Source organism: Euwallacea similis, chromosome 9 (assembly GCF_039881205.1).
Source record: "Euwallacea similis isolate ESF13 chromosome 9, ESF131.1, whole genome shotgun sequence".
In the NCBI taxonomy this organism is placed as follows: domain Eukaryota; kingdom Metazoa; phylum Arthropoda; class Insecta; order Coleoptera; family Curculionidae; genus Euwallacea; species Euwallacea similis.
Window position 1 is genome coordinate 329,339 of NC_089617.1, and position 22,335 is coordinate 351,673.

General features: G+C 33.5%; 3 protein-coding genes across 3 annotated transcripts; 2 read left to right on the top strand and 1 right to left on the bottom strand.

Moving 5' to 3' along the window:
- The first annotated feature begins 6,983 nt into the window (after window positions 1-6,983).
- Rs1 (Dead-box helicase Rs1) lies at window positions 6,984-10,264 on the top strand. Its single transcript, XM_066393179.1, has 6 exons — window positions 6,984-7,196; window positions 7,464-7,947; window positions 8,143-8,343; window positions 8,399-8,765; window positions 8,910-9,230; window positions 9,532-10,264. Exons 1-6 carry the CDS (start codon window positions 7,101-7,103, stop codon window positions 10,187-10,189), a joined length of 2,127 nt encoding a protein of 708 aa, XP_066249276.1. The 5' UTR covers window positions 6,984-7,100; the 3' UTR covers window positions 10,190-10,264.
- A 484-nt stretch (window positions 10,265-10,748) lies between these two features.
- Dad1 (dolichyl-diphosphooligosaccharide--protein glycosyltransferase subunit) lies at window positions 10,749-11,497 on the bottom strand. Its single transcript, XM_066393180.1, has 2 exons — window positions 11,219-11,497; window positions 10,749-10,930 (listed from the first exon to the last, which is right to left on the bottom strand). The coding sequence occupies exons 1-2, from the start codon at window positions 11,424-11,426 to the stop codon at window positions 10,800-10,802; spliced, it is 339 nt and encodes a 112-aa protein (XP_066249277.1). The 5' UTR covers window positions 11,427-11,497; the 3' UTR covers window positions 10,749-10,799.
- A 338-nt stretch (window positions 11,498-11,835) lies between these two features.
- On the top strand, window positions 11,836-22,276 carry LOC136410660 (oxysterol-binding protein-related protein 3-like). Its single transcript, XM_066392918.1, has 15 exons — window positions 11,836-12,021; window positions 12,091-12,167; window positions 15,121-15,440; window positions 15,496-15,790; window positions 16,477-16,682; window positions 16,741-16,890; window positions 16,947-17,130; window positions 17,212-17,453; window positions 17,505-17,642; window positions 17,718-17,841; window positions 18,128-18,229; window positions 18,285-18,543; window positions 18,614-18,938; window positions 19,166-19,386; window positions 19,439-22,276. Exons 3-15 carry the CDS (start codon window positions 15,141-15,143, stop codon window positions 19,674-19,676), a joined length of 2,784 nt encoding a protein of 927 aa, XP_066249015.1. The 5' UTR covers window positions 11,836-12,021; window positions 12,091-12,167; window positions 15,121-15,140; the 3' UTR covers window positions 19,677-22,276.
- The last annotated feature ends 59 nt before the right edge of the window (window positions 22,277-22,335 follow it).

A 22,335-nucleotide genomic window follows, 5' to 3' on the forward strand; every position in this document is an offset into this window, starting at 1 on the left:
AATAGGGTCGTAACCAACGATGGTTGAAGACAAAATATAAAAAACCATTTAGGCCAATTTTGCGCAATCGCGATTAAAACTTGGTTCAGTTGAACTGGAAGTGGTACTTCGGGTAAATCGTAGAAAAAAATACAGGTAAAACGAAACAAACGAGCATTAGGAAGTAATAAAATACTGTAAACTTTGCTTTTTTTAATGATACACCCTGTATATTCTATAAAATACAAGATCTTCTTTGCATAGGTACTTGATGATGTTTCAGACCTCCAGGAATCGCCGGGGTCACACTTTCAGACCTGAATCCCCAGGGTCCCCCTTTCGAAATTGGACAACTGGGGTACCCTGGTCAGGCCTGGATGACCGAGGTCCCAATTTCGAACCTGGTGAGCCGAAGCGCCCCCAGTTGAACCCAAATGACCTAAATTTTCCTGCCAGACTTGGAGAGTCGATGTCATTTTTCCTTTTATTTTGTTTATTAATAAAACCTCACACACAGGTAGGGGTCGTTAAAGCGGTGGAACTGCACACTCTTCTAAGTTAATACTAACTAAAAATAACATTTTTTTGTCGCGACCTTTCTTCGGTGACAAATCTATCACTGCATTCAAAACCTAGGAAAAATTATTGTAAGTACAGAGCGGGTTTTTGAAAAGTATAAGTGCCTTATCTTGAAAATTATGCGGGCAATGGAAAAATCCAAAAACACGTCTACCATAATATGATGAGGAAAGATGATTAAGGGCATGATGAACTCTACCCTCTATCAAATGCACCCCAGCCACCTCAAGTAATTTTTTTTTTAATAGTACGAGCATGGTTGCGCTATATCGCCTGAAAGCATTTTCAATAAGCTTTTCAATGATACTAATGTTTCTGGAATTCCACCCTTAAATGGATCAGGTAATGCCTAAAATGCAAAATCTATGAATAAGACACCTAGGTGTAAAATTAAATGGTTTTTAATCAAGAATAAGTAATAGAATTGATAATTCATTAAAAGTTTTATTGTAATTAAATCAAAGCGTAAGATTAACCACTCAATATTAATAATTTTTTATATTAGGTGTTCATTATTTTCCATACAAGCGTACAAACAATATTCACGTTTTCGACGCATATTGTTATCAAAGAATTAATAATAATGTTAAATGTAAACAATGAGGCATTTTTCTTTTATCGGTATTTATGAATGTCTTCCTACTCAGTGAATCGTCGAATCCTGTTTGTTATCTGAGTTTCACTTCGTCTTTCTTCTCGCAAATTTTTAATTGATTCATGGTTTATTCAATAGTGGAACGGGTTGAAATCGTTTTTATTTATGGTGCTGAGTTACGTTGTTTTTTTCGAATCTTAGAAATATTTCGTCAGCGACATTCTGGAACGAACATTAATTTTTCTTATGTTAGGAAATTAATACAGAAATTTGAAGAAACCAGTTCTGTGGCCAATAAAAAAAGAAATCAACTTAGGATATTAGAGGAGCTTACTCATATCGAAGTTTTCGGAAAATTTGCCCAAAATCCATCATTGACTATCCATCATGCATCTACTTTAACTGAACTATCAACAGCATCGGTCTGAAAAGTTCTAAAATTAAAAAAATTTTATTTATACAAAATTCAATTTCATCGGAAATTGAATGAAGATGGTCTAGACCGATGAATTGAATATTGTGAGATTATGTAAGTTTTGATTACCAACCAGCCCCGACTACTGCTAAACGTTTGCTTCAGTGGTGAGTGCACATTTTGCTTGAATGATACTCTCAATAGACACAATTGTAAAATCTGGAGTGATTCAAACCTTCATGTTATCAGAAAAGGAAGTATTCAATATACACAAAAACCGAATGTTTGGGACGGGATCCTCGGAGACGCTATCATAGGACTTTTTTTTAATAACGGTTATTTGAATGATACAATGTACCGTGACCTTTCAGAAAACACTATAAAACCATTGATAATCCATGAGATAGAGAATCAAGAGTACGAAATTGGCGAATTACAACTGGACAAAAATTTACTAAGATTTCAACTGAATAGGGCATCGCCACATTTTATTTTGCCCGTTAAACAATGGTTGGACGACAATTATCCCGCAAGATGAATTGAAAGGAGAGAAGCGATAGAATGGCCCCCTAGGTCTCCCGATCTTACGCCCTTCAATTTCTTTTGTGGGGGTACTTAAAATCTGTAGTGTTCAAAACCCAATCCGAAACAATTCAAGAGTTAAATCAGCGAATTATTACTGAGTGTCGTACAACTCCTAAGAAAAATTTTGTCAGTGTGAGTCAAAAATATGAATATCGTTTCTACGCTTGTATGAAAAATAACTAACACTTATTATAAATAATTATTAATCTTGTGCAGCAAATCTTACGCTTTGATTTAATTACAACAAAACTTTGAATTAATTATCAGTTCTATTATTTGTTCCTAATTGAAAACCATTTAATTCTACGCCTAAGTGTCTTACTCATGGATTTTGCATTTTAGGCATTATCCAATACATTTGAGGGCGCAATTCCATAAACTTTGGTACCATTGAAAAGCTTATTGAAAATGCTTTTCGACGATATGTCGGAACCATGCTCGTGCTATTAAAAAAAAATAACTTGAGGTGACTGAAGTACATTTAGTAGAGGATAGTGAGTTCATCGTACCCTCAATCATCTTCCCCCATCATATTATGGTAGACGTGTTTTTGGATTTTTCCATTGCCCGCATAATTTTCAAGATATTGGCATTTATACTTTTAAAAATCCACCCTGTATGTTCTATACTTTTGAGACGGTTTTACTTTGTTTTAGCCGCATGCCATGTAAATCCATTCTAGACATGTTCGTGTAAGTAACAGTGAGGCATGGTATATCGAATGCTTTTACCGTTTTGGAAATATATAGCTTTGAAGATAGGGCGAAAAAATATCTGTACGTTTCGAATATCAAACAGGATGGTATGCAAATTAGCAGATATTATAAATACAAATTCTATGCAGTACCTACTTCGCAAATATTAGTTATAACGTAGTAATACAACTGATTTTCAACATAACCCAAACTATCAATTCGCTAACAATTTTTGTAAGATCACAACTTTAATGGAAGTATTAAATTAGAAAAATGTACAGGTTTGTAGCTTTTTATTATTGTTGACAATAAAGTACAAGAAATCCGGCCGTAAATCAACCTATAAAAAAAGAATACAATTAAATTATTTATAAAAGTTTTCCAGACTTATTGTGCCCTAGATCATTGATTGTGTCCCCCACATTTGGCAAGATAAGTAGTAGTGTATGATTTATGAATTATGAACTCTACAGTACTTATCATGGGAAACCGTTCGCTGTACACTGAACTATAAACCATTCTCAACACTTTGTTACAATAAACCACTTTAATATATAGATTAATCACAAACTACTCACATTTGCCTTTAAGTAAAAGCTTTAGATAGCTCATTCATTTTTGATTATGATGCACTGCTAGTTCATCAACAAAAACATGTATAGAGATATAAATATTTATTACAGAACCCACCAGCATATCTTTGAAGTTTAAAGAAATAGTCTTACCTGAAGCTTTGTCCCAAGTCATCTTGCAAAAAAAAAGCAAAGGTTCAATGACGTACCCTATCACTTTCCAGAAACCTCAAGTACCTGAAAAACGTTTCTAATTCATCAATTTGGATCTTGTCGGACCCCTCCAACCGTCCATATGATTCACTTATTATTTAACCATCGCTGACTGTTACACTTGTTGTACTGAAACAATCTATTTAGTAGACATGAAAGTTGACACTGTGACTAAAGCTTCCTGCATTCATTGTATCACCCAATTCTGAACATATCTATAAATCATTATTGACCAAGGCAGACAATTTGTAAGCTTACTTTTCTTCTCATTGCCGATCATCATAGACATACACCGATTAAAATCATATCCTCACCATCCAATGAGAAATAATAAAATTGGCGTAGGACCCTTAAAAATGCAATCAGGACTAAATCTCAATCAATACAGAACATCCATATCGTTTTCAAAGAAAAATTCACAATGTAGTCGCTAACACTCAAGTCCTGACTAAAAAGTGTATGTATTGCATCATAACGCAATTTTTGAAACTAAATTATTCTATAAATAATGAAATTAAGTGGAATTAGTGTATCTGTTCTGCACATTAAGAAATTTCTGAAAATTCCTCGAAATGTTGCTACAAATTGACAATTTTGTTACAGTATGGATGTAACTAATTTTTCGGATTAAAACGGAACTTTCATAGATGATCGTTGTCAGCAGCGTATAATATTTGCCTTATTGCCTCATTAACTATTAACTGAACTAACTTGAACTAAACCATTATCTAAGTGTGTTCATTTGAGAACTTACCGCCTCTATCTTTTCGTGATTGTAAATCATCCTTGCGATGTATTTTTGTACCTCTACAGTTGCTCTTTGTATGTGTTCTATTATGTTTAAAGGTCTTCTTATGCGTCTTTAAGTGTATTTAGGCTTATTTTACTCTAAACTAATTGGACTGATAATCATGCAAATTCCTTGAGATTTGCTTCATCTATTGGAAATTATTGTTGTGTCGTAAGCAGACCCAATAATACTGTAACAGTCTGGTAGAGCTGTTTTTAAAACTTCCCATTTACACATAAATAACATTATGACAATATTGCTAATTTAATTGGTAAATATGCATCTACACGTACGTAATTACAACTTACAATAGCAACAATGCTTTTGCTAAAGGAAATTTGAATAGGGATATGATTCGAGAAGATGGCTAATCACGACTTATCTCAATAAACAGCTTTACGGATACGCCACTACAATCATAGTATCACCATCATGCATCTGTTTTCGCCCATCTTTTTGGTGCTTGTAACACTTTTTAGTCACCTGTTCAGCAAAGCTAATTATTATTATCGTTTTACTGATTAAAAGTTGCTCGTTGAAAAAGATGTCATTAGTTAGTTGCTTCCAATTATTAAATTGAAATGTCAAGAAAGCGCTCTACAGAGTTTTTATTTGCTGATTTTAAGTTAATATATGGGTAGAATAATGAGATTAACGATTAAATCTCACGTTCACTCTTATAAAATATGCACGCGCTCTGAAACCAAAACTCTTTGTAATTAAAAATTTTATTGTGATTCGCGTTAAAGCTTTCAGTTTCCTAATTATCTAGTACAAAAATCTTTAACGCACTTGTTTCTTTTATTTACGTAAAATGCCTCTCTAATAATAATTGTGCAATTAAACATACAGTGCGCTTTTTAGAGAGCTGTTAAGATTCTCATGTGTTAAATTTTCAACCCTCTTTTAGCGCGTTTTCCACTTCAACATATAATAAATCATGACACTTGGAATTAAAAAAATTACCATTGAACCAAAATAACAAGATATTATTGATACAAAAATTGTACCTCTTGTAAACCTCGTACTTTGAAAGTGTTTTAGATATTTTCCATATTCACTAATTTGTCTCTGCGAAACTGATATGATAAGACATCGATTTTAGCGAAATAAATTTAGAAAAATCATGTACTGCCTGCTATTTTTTGAAATACCTGGAAAAATGTTATGAATATGAAGGAAAAAAAAGGGAGAGGGAGTAAACAACACTTTTGTGCTACGGAAAGAACAGTTTTTCTTCCCTACCCATTATAAGGACAATCACTTTTGCTTCCTAATAAATTTTGAATTTTAACGCACTGTATTTCGGTAACGAACCATTTCGTGACCAAAGTTTATACAACTTTTTTTTTAATGGAAAGCCCTTTTTAATCTGATTTCAATAATATAAGGGTTTATATATGTATCTCTTGAAGTTCTCTGAAAAATAAATTCGAAACTTTTTAGTGTCCCTATTAGGGATATACATATCTAAACTTTCTATTAGGACGGATATTAACCTCATTCAAAACGCCGCAAAAAATATATTAAAGTAGTTTCGCACTAAAATTTAAATATCCACTTCCCTTTAATACAAAAAAATAGACGCTCATAAAAACCGGTTATATCCGGTAAGAACGTTCCTCAGCCAACAGCAAAAAAAGGGAGCGATTCTCAGAACCGGCGATATCCGCATTCCAGACATTCCACTCGGAAGTGCTTTAGCGCCGATTAAAGGGGATGTTTTATTTAAAAAAGAGATATATCTGAAGGTATGTAAATCAGTGGGTCACCACAGATAAGACAAAGACAAAAGTATCGAGATAAAAACAAGATAAGGACCTCAATAAGTGTGATACAAGAATAACCCTTTATATATCTGTCCTTGTCTCAAGTACAGAAGTTACATGACTTAGAGAGATAGAATGATAATCTCGGAGTTTTCTCCTAGATGTCTGTCATTTATTTCATCATAACCTCAAAAATATTGTGTTTTGAAGTTAGAAAATCGTCGTTATTACGTTATTTATGATTGAAATGCAATTAAAGTAGTTTAAAATTATGTTTTAGAGTAATACCTACCTATATGAGACTTATGGATGTCTAAGTACTAAGGTGAACGTCAGATTCATGCGATATTTCGCTTTAGCCCTATGGAAGGTGTTGATTGATAATATTTCGAAATTATTTCTAATGTAGCCCTCATAAGATATTTACGTAAGAGTCCTTCTCATGTTAATCAACTAACAGATAGACAAAGCAGAAACATATATCCAATTAGGAACCCCTTTGTAGGATCTCTTTTCATTTCCAATCTCTATTAAAATTTAAAACTGGTGAAAACAAGTGAATTGGCATACGTCAAAACAAAATTGCCAGTGATGTCGCCCCATTTGTAATTTTAAGTTCATGGCGTTGCAACGAGAACTGCTGTCGAATAAACCTAACCTAACTTCCTCACATGCGACATCACTGATGTTAGTATACGTTGATTTTTGTTAAAAATTTTATTTACCAGAGTCAGAGTATTTGTATTAAAATATTTGGTCTGATTTTACTTTTAAGGACATTAAGCCATTAGTTATACGTTACGTTATTAGCTCAAAATTGTCCCATTGTAGTGCTTGAAAAAATAGGTGTTGAAGTACCTGATTTCAGTGATTTCTTTCTCTCAAGTTGCACTAATTATTTTTGATCAATGGAAGATGTAAAGAGATTTAAAGATTTAATTCTTACCATAGATGATGAGGCGGATATAGCTAATCTATCTGAAAATTCAGATATTGAAATTGAGGTAAGGATATTACCGTGAATAGGCCATGAATTTGACACGTCGAATTATACATGAGGAGAAAAGTTAAGCACATTGAAAATTAATATTCAAATTTAAATAGTCATAATCATTTTGAAAAAGATATAATCTTATGTATTTTTCATAATCTGAAAGGTCTTTCATGTTGAATTTTACACAGTGTGTACAATTTTAAAATATAGGGAATTTACTGTTAGTATCCATTCAATTTCTATAAATTCACCAGATTTTTCTTTTATCTGTTTTCAGTTTCAACCATCAAAACAAGCTCAAAAGAAAAACACAGATTTTTCAGATGATTTTAACTTTGTAAGTTCTGTAGATGAATACAACAAGGATTCTTGGAATGATATTAAAAAATATGTAAAGAGAAAAGCAAAATCAAAAACTGATGACAAAGTTAACAAATTAAGATCTAAGCTTAAAGAAGCTGAAAGAGCCCAAGAAGAGGATTTGAATTCAGAAACTCAAATTTATGATAATGCTGAGTCAGATATAAGTTTATCTGAGGATGAGCTTAAGCATGATAAAATAACTGCTAAATTAAAAAAAAAGAAAAGAAAACTTTCAGAGTCCTTACCACTAGAAAATAATGATATTATTGAAAAAAATTATGATAATGCAAGTTTTCATCAAATGAACTTGTCAAGACCTTTGCTGAAAGCCATTTCAGATATGAAATTTGTTCATCCAACACGAATTCAAGCAGCCACTGTGCCAGTAGCATTACTTGGTAAGTCATTTTTAAAACTTTTTAAGGGATCACATTGATTTTAGTTCTAAGAACTTTAATAAAATTGGCTTTGACGTCTTTCTTAATCAAAAATATAAAATACACAATAAGAATATTTTTAAAAATTCACTAGGACCAATGTAAATTTAAAACTGATTATATATAATAATTATGACAGCATTTAAATAATTTCAGGACGCGACATATGCGGCTGTGCAGCCACCGGAACAGGCAAGACTGCTGCCTATATGCTTCCTACCCTTGAAAGGCTTCTATACAGGCCAACAGAAACATCTTTTCTTACAAGAGTACTAGTGTTAGTGCCCACTAGAGAGCTTGGTGTACAAGTCTACCAAGTCTCTAAGCAATTATCTCAGTACACCAATATTCAAATAGGTTAGGACTTTAAACGTTGCAAACTGCTATCATATTAAACTAAACATTAATTTAGGATTGGCTGTTGGTGGTTTGGACTTGAAAGCCCAAGAAAATGTACTACGCAAGAAGCCAGATATAGTAATAGCCACACCTGGCCGACTGATTGATCATCTTAAAAGTACCCCAAGTTTTGGGTTAGAATCAATTGAGGTGTTAATTCTTGATGAAGCCGATCGTATGTTAGATGAATATTTTGCGGAACAAATGAAGGAAATCATTAAACAGTGCTCTAGAACAAGGCAAACTATTTTATTTTCCGCCACTATGACTGATGAGGTTGAGAATTTAGCATCAGTTTCTCTTACAAACCCTGTAAGACTCTTTGTAGATAGCAACAAAGATGTCGCGTTCAATTTGAGACAAGAGTTTATTCGTATAAGGTACGTCTTCGCTTGGCCACCAGTGATATTTTTTAGACGCTGTGACCACAAAACGTTAACTACTTCCGATGAAAGTCGAGAACCACTGGTGGTCATGTGTAGCTAAACTTATATTAAAAGAATAGCATAATTTTCCGTTTTTAGGTCTGGGAAAGAAGAAGACCGAGAAGCAATATTAGGAGCTCTCGTCTGTCGAACGTTCCGGGAAAGTTGCATGGTGTTTGTTCAGACCAAAAAACAAGCACATCGCATTCATATCTTGTTAGGCCTTCTTGGTTTAAGAGTAGCAGAGTTGCACGGCAATTTAACGCAACCTCAACGTCTGGAAGCGCTGGATAAGTTTAAAGATAAATCAGTGGATATTTTGGTGGCCACTGATGTTGCCGCCAGGGGGTTGGATATTGCTGGAGTTAAGACTGTAGTTAATTTCGTCATGCCGTCTATATTAGAGCATTATATACACCGGTAAGTGTTTTTTTAATGTTGGATGTATTTTACTCTGTATATGATCGTGTAGTATGTATGTGCAAGGCATCTAAGATAAGGTTGTCAGTCATGGGGATTGCGGTAATAGATACAATGGTTTTGATTCTGTTATATATTTTGATAAGTCAACCAATTCTAAGGAAAGGGGTATTTTACCTAATATCAAAATAGAGTATTATGAAATCTGGGTAACAGCACCAAATCTATGCAAGAAGCTCTACATAATTAGAAATTATTCTTTTCTTGCAAATACAATCTGCATTTTCTATTCATTTTTCAGTGTCGGTCGTACTGCTAGAGCCGGTCGAGCAGGAGTGTCGGTGAGCTTGGCCGGAGAACAAGAGAGAAAAATGGTGAAGGACATAATAAAGCGAGCCCGTTTTCCTGTGAAAAATCGTGTAATACCTCCAGACATCCTTGATAAATATAAACAAAAGCTCATAGCACTTGAACCGCAAATTATCCAGATACTACAAGAGGAAAAAGAAGAAAGATTGTTGAGTAAAGCAGAAAACCAAGCTAACAAAATGGAAAAAATGTTGGCTGGAACTAAGGACGCCGTACGGCCCTGGTTTCAAACAAAGCAGGAAAGGAAAAAAGAACAAGTTAAACTAAAAACTCTTAATACTTCTAAATCTGACAAAACAAAACAGAAAAAGAAATTGAAGAAGGGCTCAAAGGATAACGAACAAAACGATGGGCTATCGAAGATTGCAGCTCTTCAAGCTAGGACAGTGAAGAGGAAAAATAAACAGAAGAAAATATCTGCCGTGGCGAATGAATCAAGTGCCAATGGGCAAGTGCGAGGAAAGAAACGCAAATCTCATTTCGATGATTTAGTGAACACAAATAATGCAAAGCAAATGAGGTATCAACCAAAATTCCAAAAGGGCCAATCTAAATTCCAAAAAAAGAAACCTAGTAATAAGAAACGATAAGATATACTAATAAATTAAGTTGCTTTGTTATTGTAGTAACTTTTCCATATTTAAAAAGCAAAATAAAACGTTGGTTTTCTTAAAACGTCTTTCTCTGATATAATGTAAAATATTTTTCAGAAAATGATTAAGTAATCGCTTATTGGATAAGTAGTATAGTTTAGAAAAAACTTCAAATCTTTTCATAACCTATAGATTAAATGGTGGACAGTTGTGGCGATACATCTATTGAGATTTGTTAGGGTTGTGAAGAATGTTAAATGAAGAAAGTTTACAACTTATTAGGCACTTTGGTTAATTGAGGTTAAATCGCCATTGCGGTTCATAGCAATTTTTTTGGTTTTGCTTTTTGAAAATATTTGATATAGGCATCTGAGGAATGTTTAAAACACTACTGTAACTTTGTAATCGTTTTTTTATTTAAGTACATTCATTACATGCACTTTAACTTTTAGCTAGTAAAGTAACAAAACTGTGTATATTTAGAAACAAATTATGAAACTAATAGAATATTCATAAAATGGATGCTGTAAAAAAGGATGGGAAATTCAAAATAAAAAATACTTAATAGTAAAATTTATTAAGTATGATAATTTAGGCATCTCTGAATTTATCCAACGAAGTTCATTACAACTAAATGCAAGATGGCATGTGCAAAAATAAAATCAGCGAATCCCCTCTCTGGACTGATCCCATGAAACTGGTTCTTGTTTTCTGGGTTTACTTGCAACCTCAGGCAAACTGAAAAAAATATACAATTATAGAATAGTTGTCTTTCAATCAAAACAAAAGCCATTTGTAAATGAAAAATGGTTATACAACTTTTGAGATGTCCATACATGTAAACCTAGTTTAGGCCACACTGTATATAAGTGTAGGTGTGGGCGTAAGGTACATGCTTGTTTGAATTTACTTGACTATGTAAATACTTGTACGGTACCTACATGTAACAGAATTTCAAGTGGTGAATTCTCCCATCTCGTATCAAATGGATTGCGGAACAGAATATACACTGTTAAAAATACTCACCTCCTAATACAAAACAACTCACAGTGGATATAAATCCACTCAGGAAGGAATTAAATGGAAACGTGCCCACTAAAATGCAATAAAGAAACTGAATAATGCCGGTTAATAAAATATAAAATAAATAGGCGTCGATGGCCTTTAACTTCTTTGGAGTTTTTGATATATAATCTTTAAAGAATTTCGACACGACTGTGGTAATTTGTGCCATATTTCAGCAGATTAATGGTTCTTTTTAGCCGTTTGATTTAATAGTTTTAATGTGCAAAATATTGGAAACTGGGAAGTTTTTGGGAAAAAGGTGACGTAGACAATTACCGTACTCTGTCAGCATCAGCTGATCACCACTTGTCTTACGAAGACAATACATATTAACAGATGTCGCCGTAAGTTTTCGGATTTTACGGGATTATATTCTTGACAAAATAGTAGACTGGTAACAAAATTTGAAATTATATTTAATTATAATTTAAATAAATCTTTGTTATAATCTCCCACAGGCATCATGTTGATACAGTCTCACACCTTACGTATATAACTAGAATAAGCTACTTTTTAGGTCTTGAATAGCTCCCTCTGCCGGTCTGCCATGAACAAGTTTTTCAGTTGTCAGCTATCAATGTTAAAAAAATTAAAAACAGAGATTTGTATTTTGTGTTGTATTTCTCCTTATGTGTTTCAAGAGAATAATTCATGATGTTTTTAAACAAATCTAAGAACTTTTATATTCATTAAACTTCTTTGCATTCCCAGTATTAACAGTAGCACTCCTTGGACGACACAACACTTCGATTTTAAGAAAAAAGGTTGGTAAATAACGATTCGGTAGCATCATCACAATCACTGTTTTATGTAATAATTATCCAAATTTTTAGGTGATTTTTTACGCTGTACTTCCACATTACAATCTGCAGTAAAGATTTGAAACAATCATTATCCTACTTGTTCTAAGGTATGTCAGTAATAATTTATTATATTAACAATAATTTGGTTGGCATATCCAGGGTGCTTGTATAGGTACATAAATTAGAGCAATTGGTTCTCACTAGGTAATAACTTACCTCTTTTTATTTAATTTGCTGAAATCTTCTGTTTGTTTAATATGTTATTTGTTTGGTATTAATTATATGTCTACATCTGAGCTTACATCCTACATAAGCACTGCCCAGATAACTCCATTTAACTATGTAATGTGTAGTTAAACAATTATATATTAGGTATATTTGTAAATCCTTTTTCCACTTTTTATGATGATGTCATATACCTATTGTTAATATGCAAACAGAAATTATTTATACTAATATACTTCATTCTTAATCATGTAAATTAATTCACATATTTTAAACCCAATTCTGTTAGTAATTGATATATTCATGATTCAGTGGAAAAGCAGATTTACTAGGCAGAGCAAATCCACTAAAGTTAAACACCATCCCTATAGTCAAGAGACACTTGTCAGTGCTTCTTTGTCTTAACTGTAAAACCATGTATCCCTATCTTTGCAATAATAATTTAGTAATGAACCAAAATAAAACCCACACAATGCAGTTTCATCATTACCAAGTCTATTATCAAAAAAGCTAATATATTACTCTCAGTAGAGAAACAATGAAATAGATTGTATTGTTTAAACTGTTAAAGCCACACATTAACTTATGTCTATACTGGAAAGATCATATAAACCATGTTTGTAATGCTTGTGCCAAGAACTGCTATGCTTTGAACTGTATACTAAATTCAATAGCAAAAAAACCGGCGCATCAACAAATTTTTTTTTCAGTTATATATTGTGAAGAATTAAATTTTTTGAACAAAATAGAAAGTTTTTATAATATTTAATTAAAAAATGATACGAAATTAAAAATTTAAAGTGGCCATAAAAAATTAAATTTTATTCAAAAGAAACGTGAACGCTTTAACAAAATAGCAAAATAAATTTCTCCGTTCTTCTTAATGTATACAAGCAAAAACAATAAGTAAAAAAGTTTGTCTAAAAAAATTAAAATGCCTTATAATATATTTAAAAGTAAACTGCTGCAAAACACCTAAAAATTATTATTGTTATTTTATTTAAAAAAATGGAAATAAACACTGGGAAATTATTATTTGACGGCGTTAAATCTGAATGAAAAACTAATTTTATCAATTGTAAAACAATAATATAGCAAAAATAACTTTTCAACACATATTTTTTCCACATTAACTAGTGCGCCGGTTTTTTACTGTAGAGTTTATATTGGACCTACCTATTTTTATTCAAAACTAAAAAGCATTTTGGGGAATAATGTTTTTTATTTAAGGGATGAATTTCCTAAGTAAAAATATGACTGAGTCCTCATATTCAACATTTTTATTCAATCCTGCTACTACTACTGTACTGATATTATCTAGTTAATTAGTATTTGAAACACCTGTACATCTTTTTTGTGGTAATCAGGTTAATGAATAAATAGAAAAACTAAGTAGTTGTCTGTAATGCAAGCAATCAATCGCCAAAATAATGAAATTCGTATTGTCAGCATGTGCATTGGTTCAAATTGGTGCAAAGGTTATAAAAATGCTCCGCCTACCAGACAAAATGCAATGTGCCCATTCTATGTACTGCGTTCTTGACCGTCCACTGGCTGTTTTGCGAAACAGAATTTCTTTAATTGATTAAGTAAGCACAATAATATATGTACTTATGCCTAAACACGCGCTAAGAAACGCGACAGTCCATGTGTACAACGTTCGTATTTGTTTATTTCGGAAACTGTTTGGGGGTACTTTACTATAATATGTTCTTCAAAATATACTGAGATAGTTATACAGGTTGATTCAAAACAATTTCAACATACTTTTGGAGGTAATCGCTGACATTATTTTAAGATAAGAAGTTCAGATAAAAAAAGTCCGTAACAGCATTATTATAAAAATACAAGGTGTCTAAGTTTTATTGGTGCACCACTGGTTTTCTTCAAAGCAAAATAAAAAAGTTTTTCCCTTACGTTACATCCTTTTCAAGGTTAAAAATTTTGGCCCCCATGTTTTTCATGTTTTGAAATGTGCTTAATTGTGTTCTGTAATTATATTCAAGTGTTCTATTATTTGGTATACAAAAAAGGACATAAATACTGAACGGTAAGCAGTGTTTAATGTTTTATTGACTCTTTAAAGAATTTAGTGAGATTTATTCACTTTACTAATTTATTAGTGTACATATCTCGGTATCTTGGGACTTTAAAGGCCTAATCGTGAATTTCTGGATTTAATAGAGTAAAAATTAATATTCCTTAAGAAGTTGGATTATGTAATCTACATATACCCGATAATTTGAATATTTTACAGTCTCTTTAAGTTGAAATATTCATAGATATGAAGAAGCTGGAATAATAGAAAGAATGCATCGTATTCGACGCCCACGCGTCCTAATAAATGTGAGGATAGAGATATCTGATGCAATTTGCCCGTCTAAATCGAAACATTATGTCTCCAGCCTTCACAATCCATTTTGCAGTTACGCCCCAGAGTGCTATTTGTACCTCCATAATTAACAGAAAACAGGCTATTCAATCAGTTCTTTTTATCTACGAAAAAAGAGCCAGGGCTCCAAGAGCAACTTAATTTTCCCAGATGAGTAAGTCACAGTACGCCAGTTTTTTTCTATCTACTCTGAAAATAGAAGTTTCCTATTAAAACACTCCAAATTTGACCACTCTGTACTTGCGAACATCTAGCGACAAAGCTTATGAAAAGGTTGTCTTGACTGATTTGACGTTTTTGTTTCATCGACTTAAATTACCGACAATCAAATGCAATTAACTGGCAAATTACACTGTTTATGCATAAACTACATGACCTAATGTACATCCAATGTGTACCAGCAGCTTACTCGAGCTTGAGTATCACTTTATTTTTTATTTTAGATTAACTTAGCTTAACTGGGATGGCAACAAATGGAAAGAAAAGTCCGGAGCTTACAAGGGTAAAGTCGAAAGTGCCCAATTCCGCAACCCAAGCAAGTGATTCTGATGCTAGTCTAGAAACAAATAGTTTAAGTGCGGATAGCGGAACGGAACAAAATCACACCTTCCAAAACGCAAAGAGGAAAAAGAGGAACAGGAAAGGTTCCGAGTGGGAAATTATGGAGGGCTTAAAAGACGGGCAACGCTTCGAAAGCAAACCTAATTTATATAGTGGTTACCTTCATAAAAAGAGGAAGTGGCCTTTGAAAGGATGGCATAAGGTAAACTTGAGTCCCAAGTTTGTATTTCTGTTTACCTTAGTTTCAACGGTTTTAGCGTTATTTCATTCTCGATAAAGGTATTTTAATTTATGGAAAAAATCCAGTGGATATTAGGAAAGGTAAAATTCACGGTACTCTGGATATTGGCCTTTCTGTGATAACTACGAAAGCTCGTCGTCGTCGCGTAGACATTGATGCCGAAGAGTTTATCTACCATTTAAAAGCGAAGACGGATGATATTTTCACGGGTTGGGTGCAACAGCTGACGGCCCACAGGCTGTACCGTCAGCACATTATAACCTATGGTACTAATGTAGGAAACTTGTTTTCGTCGACAGATAGAATTCATGGTGTGTAGTTGATAAAGCTAACATTGTTGGGCAACTAATTTTGATTTTTAAGTATAATATTTTCATATGGTAAATTAATATCATGGTTCTCAAATATTGAAAATGTGTAACTGAATTGTCTTTTAAATCAAAGTTACTTAAAGTCATATGGCACTTATTGCACTGGTAATACAAGTTTATAACATCTAAGAAAATATCCCAATTGGCTGGTTTTCACATGTTTGATTAGAGTATTTACAAGTTACTGATAATGACTAACTTTTTATTAGTTAATCATTTCCCAATTAAAAAATCATACGACATATAACTAATAATTTTCTCTTCATCATGACATTGATGGCAGCGAATAAGCCTTGTAGTGGGTGACATATTAAGAGTCGATTTAGACCTCCAGAGACAAGTCCTTTAAACTTATCATCGTAAAATCTTAAAATCCATCAGCTTATAATCTACTAAAAAAATCTAGTCGATATATTGCTTCGTTTTCGAAGATGAAAAGCGACCACTCTTGTGTGATTCTTTAGTTAGAATATTTAGTGCTTTCACAGAAACCTAATGAATATGAGGAAATACTCTTCACATAGTCACTCGTTTATTTGTTTAAAACAAAAACCATATATTAGTTGTCCTGCAGCTAATGCAAAGGTTCTAAAATTTTTCCTTTGGTTATAAAAAACCCATTTCAGGTCTTAATATATCAGCTGATATTGTTTCTAAAGATGGTTCGCTTAATAGGAAGATTAAGTCCAACAGTGCAAGCCGTCTTGGGTTTTGGGTACAAGAGTCTACGACGACTTTAGAAAAATGTCAAAGAAATTCTGTTGAAGTGGAGAAAAATTTGGATAAAATGAACTCCATTTTACAGCAAATTGAAAATGTCGTCACTTTAGAGGTGATTATATTGGCCCTTATTCAGAAATACAATTAAATTTGTCTGTAAACTTGCTTAGGCCATTGAGGCAGCTTCTCCAAATGTGAAAAAAGACAGAAGAAAGTTCGGTTTACGCAAAAAGAAGGCTAAAACCAACAGTGTCGATCTAAGTATTCAATTTAACAAGTCGACAGTTGTAGCAGAAAACGATAATACGTCCCCTTCATCCGTAAGATTCCATTTAAGTGATATACGCTTTATATAAATTATGAAACGCCATTGTAGGCCAACTCTTTCTCAGTGCTTTCCTTATCTCATCAGCAGATAAACACGTTGGGTTCATCTTTACCGGTGCCCTCACAGGGAACAGCTGAGTCTATGACTTCTGATAGCATAAGTAATTCAGACGCTATATCTTTACCTGCTGATATACAACTCAGGGACGAGTTTATTAATTTGGCCAGAATAGGTAAGATATACCTGATATGATTAAATGAATTATTCATTAATCAGGTGTAGGTATGGAAACTTTTTAAATTTTGATTCGTAGTGGTAGGTGATCTGAAAAGTATAATTCATAACTTAAATTCGGAACGAGAACGGCTCAAAACAACCCTCGATTCCGAACCATGTGCACTATTTAATAACCCCACTAATCAAAATACGATAAGCCTAAAAGACGATCTTAGTAAGATTCTGAAGCAAAACTTGGATTTAAAGAGCCGCCTATTGAAGATCCACGAGGCCTCAAATGTGGAGGAAGTTGCCGGTTTGGAACAGTTAAAAGAAAAAGTACATTTTTTTAGGTGGTGCTTGAATTTGCATAAATACTTATGTTTCCAGGGGTTGCGTTACAGTAGTTCGTTAAGCTATAGCTCGTCTTGTGTCAGCGCTACCGAGTTTTTTGACGCTGAGGACCTCGCCACTGATAAAACTGCAATTTATCAGAGCGCTGATGATGAAAAGGATGAAGAAAGCGAGGTAAGAGTGTTGAATTTTATTTCATTTTTATAGATAACATGTGTGTATATATTTTTCCCTTTTTCATTTTACTAGGTTCGTACAAGATCAGAAAGTAGCTCGGAAGCAGATTCTTTTTCAAGCGGAGAGGGAAGTATCAGTTCTGAATCAGATTTGGGAACTGAGTTGCACCGTCCAGTTTCTAGCTTAGAGACGGGAGGTGAGTAAAGTTTATTCATACTTCAGCACTAGGAAAGTAACGGTAAGAATTTTGCAAAAAAACTTTATTTATTGATTGTTCCTTGGACAGGATACACTTATGACTCGTCAAAGCAACATCCTTCAAATACCTTCCTATTCTAAGCTAAGAGCAACGGTTCTTCTTATTTAAATTTAATTTAAATCTTGTTTTTTTTTGTAACTCTATAATTTATAACTGTGTAGAAATTTCCACACTCTGTATATCTAGTACTAGCAATGGAGTAATTTTATATTTTCTCTTCCAGACTTATTAGACCGGAGTCTAACAGGTAGGCGAACAACCTTACCTGCTCCACGACCCCATACAGGCGGTCTTTCCTTGTGGAATCTCCTTAGTAAAAATATAGGTAAGTAATATTGAAAAGCAAACAAAATTTAATTACTAACAAAACTTGATTTTAGGCAAAGATCTATCCCAAGTCAGTATGCCAGTAGCTTTAAATGAACCTCTGAATGCTTTGCAACGACTTTGCGAGGAATTGGAGTATTCGGAATTATTAGATAGGGCAGCTAATATTGATGATCCCTACGAACGAATGGTGCACATTGCGGCTTTTGCTGTGTCTGCGTATGCGAGCACTTTAAGTAGAGCTGGAAACAAACCTTTCAATCCGCTATTAGGCGAAACGTATGAGTGTATCAGGGAAGATCGGGGTTTCAGGTATATTATTTTTCCTATCATGATATTAAATCGAATTTTTAACTTTGTTTCGACATGTAAAAAATTTTAGATTCGTAGGGGAACAAGTTTCTCATCATCCGCCAATCAGTGCCTGTTACGCGGAAAGTCCAAATTTCACGTTTTGGCAGGACGCACGGATTAAAACCAAGTTTTGGGGCAAAAGTATGGAGTTCCAGCCGGTTGGTTACGTTCGAGTGATGTTGCCCAAAACAGGGGATGTTTATACGTGGAATAAAGTGACTACCTGCGTCCACAATTTGTTCAGCAACCAGCGATGGGTTGATCAGTATGGTGAACTGAAAATCGATGACGGGAAAGTTACTTGCAAGCTAACGTTCTCAAAGGCGAGTTATTGGTCATCGAAAAGGCATGAGGTCAGTTTTGTAAAAACAGCAATTTGAATTACATAATGACTATTGAAAAATACAAATTTATGCCTCCATTTGTATAGGTAAAATTGCACTTTTGTGTGTGATATTTATATCTCGTCTTCGACTTAGTTATAAAGAAACGTTACTGAGATATGTGTGAAAGCACTTTGAAATTATATTATTGTTTTATTGTTAATTAAAAGAAAATCAACGTATATGTGTTTTTCAAGGTGGTAGGTGCCGTATACGATGAGGCGGGTAAACAAGTATGTCGCCTCTTCGGCAAATGGTCAGAGTCACTCTACTGCGGAATCGCTCCTTCGGCCCGATGTATATGGCGCGCTGGCAACTTACCAGAAAACCATGAACACTACTATGGTTTCACGAGATTTGCAATTGAGCTGAACGAGCTGGGCCCCAATTCTTCCATGCTACCGCCTACAGACACCAGGTGGGTAGATTGTAATAAATTTACCAGTCCTAGCAGTATTGTCACAAATCAGGTTCCGGCCAGACCAAAAAGCTCTGGAGGAGGGCGACTTGAATACCGCAGAAAATTTAAAGTCGCAACTGGAAAATGCGCAAAGAGATCGGCGCAAGCGCAGGGAAGAGTTGGGCATTCCGTATGAACCTCGTTGGTTCTCGAATCCGCGCGAAGACGTTTGGGAGTATAATGGTAAATATTGGGAATTACGTGAAAGGCCCGGTTTCAGTAATCTGCAGTTTGAGTCCCTTTGGTGACAATAAAAAATAAACTATATATTTTTAAAATATTCAATGTCTAAGGTTTTTTTGTTGATGCTGTTGCAGAGAGTCGACAACAGGTGTTCAAAATTGTAGTGTCGTTTCGGTAAAAAGTCGCATTAAAATGCAATTTTTGTTCCTATTATTGTATTTTATTTTTTAATTTGTAACGGTTTTTAATTGTTGATTTTATTGAGTGTTTGGTGATTTTTGTTGCAATGTCACAAGGTTTCTTATTTACAGATGTTGCATGGATCATTGCTAAATGAATTCATGCAAATGTGTTATGTAAGACAAACTTGCGATCCATCCTGTTTTCAAAAATTAAGTTATGGTAATATAACTTGATGTAATTTGCATAGAATTTATTTTAAAATGCGTTAGTGTGTCGGTGGTTTATTGAAACGACATTGTAAGATTGATCATTTTCTCAAAAGAATGAATCTTCATCGTTATCTTATTGTATTATTATGTATTCAAGCAAGTGTATATTCCAGAGAAACTGTTAACCTTTTTTTTCTTTTCGTTAAGCTTTTTATCCCTGTATTTACTTATACTAATTTATTTTGTGGCTGGTTACGTTCAATTTTATCCCCTATCTATCTGTGATGATCAATTGCAACTAGTGGAATGGCAGCAAAGCAGATTTGCATTTTGTAATTTTATTACTTATTTCATATTTAATGGATCTACTCCTTCGTAAACGCGAAAAATTAGAAACTTAAAATAAGTCAATTGAAATCAAAGTTTTTCTGAAATGTACGTAGAGCGTTTTAGGGCGTTGTTTACAGCCTTACACTGATTTCTGTGAGAGAGCAAAGCTTGCTGAAAGTTCAGAAATACTTTAAATCGCCTTTTATGTCTGTAGTTCTTTTACTATGCAGAAATCACACCGCAGTATTTTTTTCGCAACTCTCCTAATTCGCTCCTCATACTTGCAACAGGAATAACAAAGCTTTAATTAATAGTCGACTGTAGCCCAATTTTTACTTTATAGGTTCGGTAATTTTAGACGTAAACGTGAAATATTTATGTGGTGTTTTTGAATTTAAGAAGTTTAAAATAAATTGAGTATTTCTACGGCGATTAAATGTGGCCATCCCGCGACGCAATATAGCTGTGACGTACAGTACCTAGTATTTATTATTAAATTTATGATGTTATTGTTATTCCTAACCGCTAAGCTTCAAGGTATTCAGGTAATTCAGCCATGTGCGGTGGTTGCAGAAATACTACGGTATTTATCTTGCCTTGGGTTCTTGTCAAAATTTAAGAATTTATTTTTGTTTCGCTGCTTTAAATACAGGGTAGTCCACTTTTTTGTAGCAGCATTTTAACAGTCGATAGAAAAACTTATTTTAAGAAGAAAATTTCATATCAACAAAGGCCCATAAACGCTTCGTTTTAAATATATCGCGCGTGGAAAATTAAAAAAAAAGTTCGATTATTTTTTATAGTACTTCAGCTTTTGGAGGTATTTAAACCAAATTTGATGTACAGCATCACATTGTATGCTGTCACATGCAGGTATAATATCACGGCCCACAAACAACTAGTGCCGGAGTTGTGGGGTTTTACTACCATAAAATTAAATCAATTATTAATACGGTCATGTCTGAAATCAAATTTTTTTTCCCTACATGAGTAATTTATTCTCTACAAAAAATGTCTCTTGACATTTTTTTGTATCTGGCTCAGTTGCGCAACAAATTTAATAGAAAAAAAAATTAACAAATTCCCCCGACCTAACCCCGTTTGACTTTTTCGTTTGGGGATTTTTAAAAGAACAAGTGTGTGCAACTCCTGTGGAAGCAAAGGAAAAACTTATTCGCAGCATTAGAGATGCGTGTACTGACTCGAGAAATCATAATTTAATCGGTGTTCTCCGGTCCATTAGACGTCGGTGTGAATTATATGTGCAACGAAATGGTTCATATTTTGAACACCTACTTTAAATTAAGTGCATTTTTGTCACTTTTAATTATGCAGTACGTACCATTAACAGTCATAAATAATAAAATTTAATTTTAGACGGGATCGATAAATAGGACAGGTATTAGTAATTTATTAAATTTTATGGTAGTAAAACCCCACAACTCCGGTACTGGTTGCTTGTGGGCCGTGATATTATTACTGAATATGGCAGCATACAATATGATGCTGTATACCAAATTTGGTTTAAAGATCTCCAGAGGTTGGAGTATTATAAAAAATAATCGAACGTTTTTTTTAATTTTTAATGCTCGGTATATTTAAAACGAAACATTTATGGGCCTTCGTTGATATGAAATTTTCTTCTTAAAATAAGTTTTTCCATCGACTGTTAGTCTTGCTATAAAAAAGTGGACCGCCCTGTATATTACAAAGCTTAAGGGGAGTTTTAAGCGAACAGTAAGTCGAACAAAGTTGTCGTCAATTCCGCCTAGCGAAAAGATGAGGTACTAATATACGAACAAAGTATTTTGCATTAAACGTAACAATTAATTGTCAGAATAAGAAACCATTAGTAGCAGGATAAATAGCGTTAATTGTTGCACTATTCGTGATATGTTGATAATTCGGAAAAAGGCAATAAAACCTAATATAAAAATATGCAATTTGTTGTTTAATATTTCCCTGAGAGCAGTATTCTAAATAGATGATTTAATTTTAAACA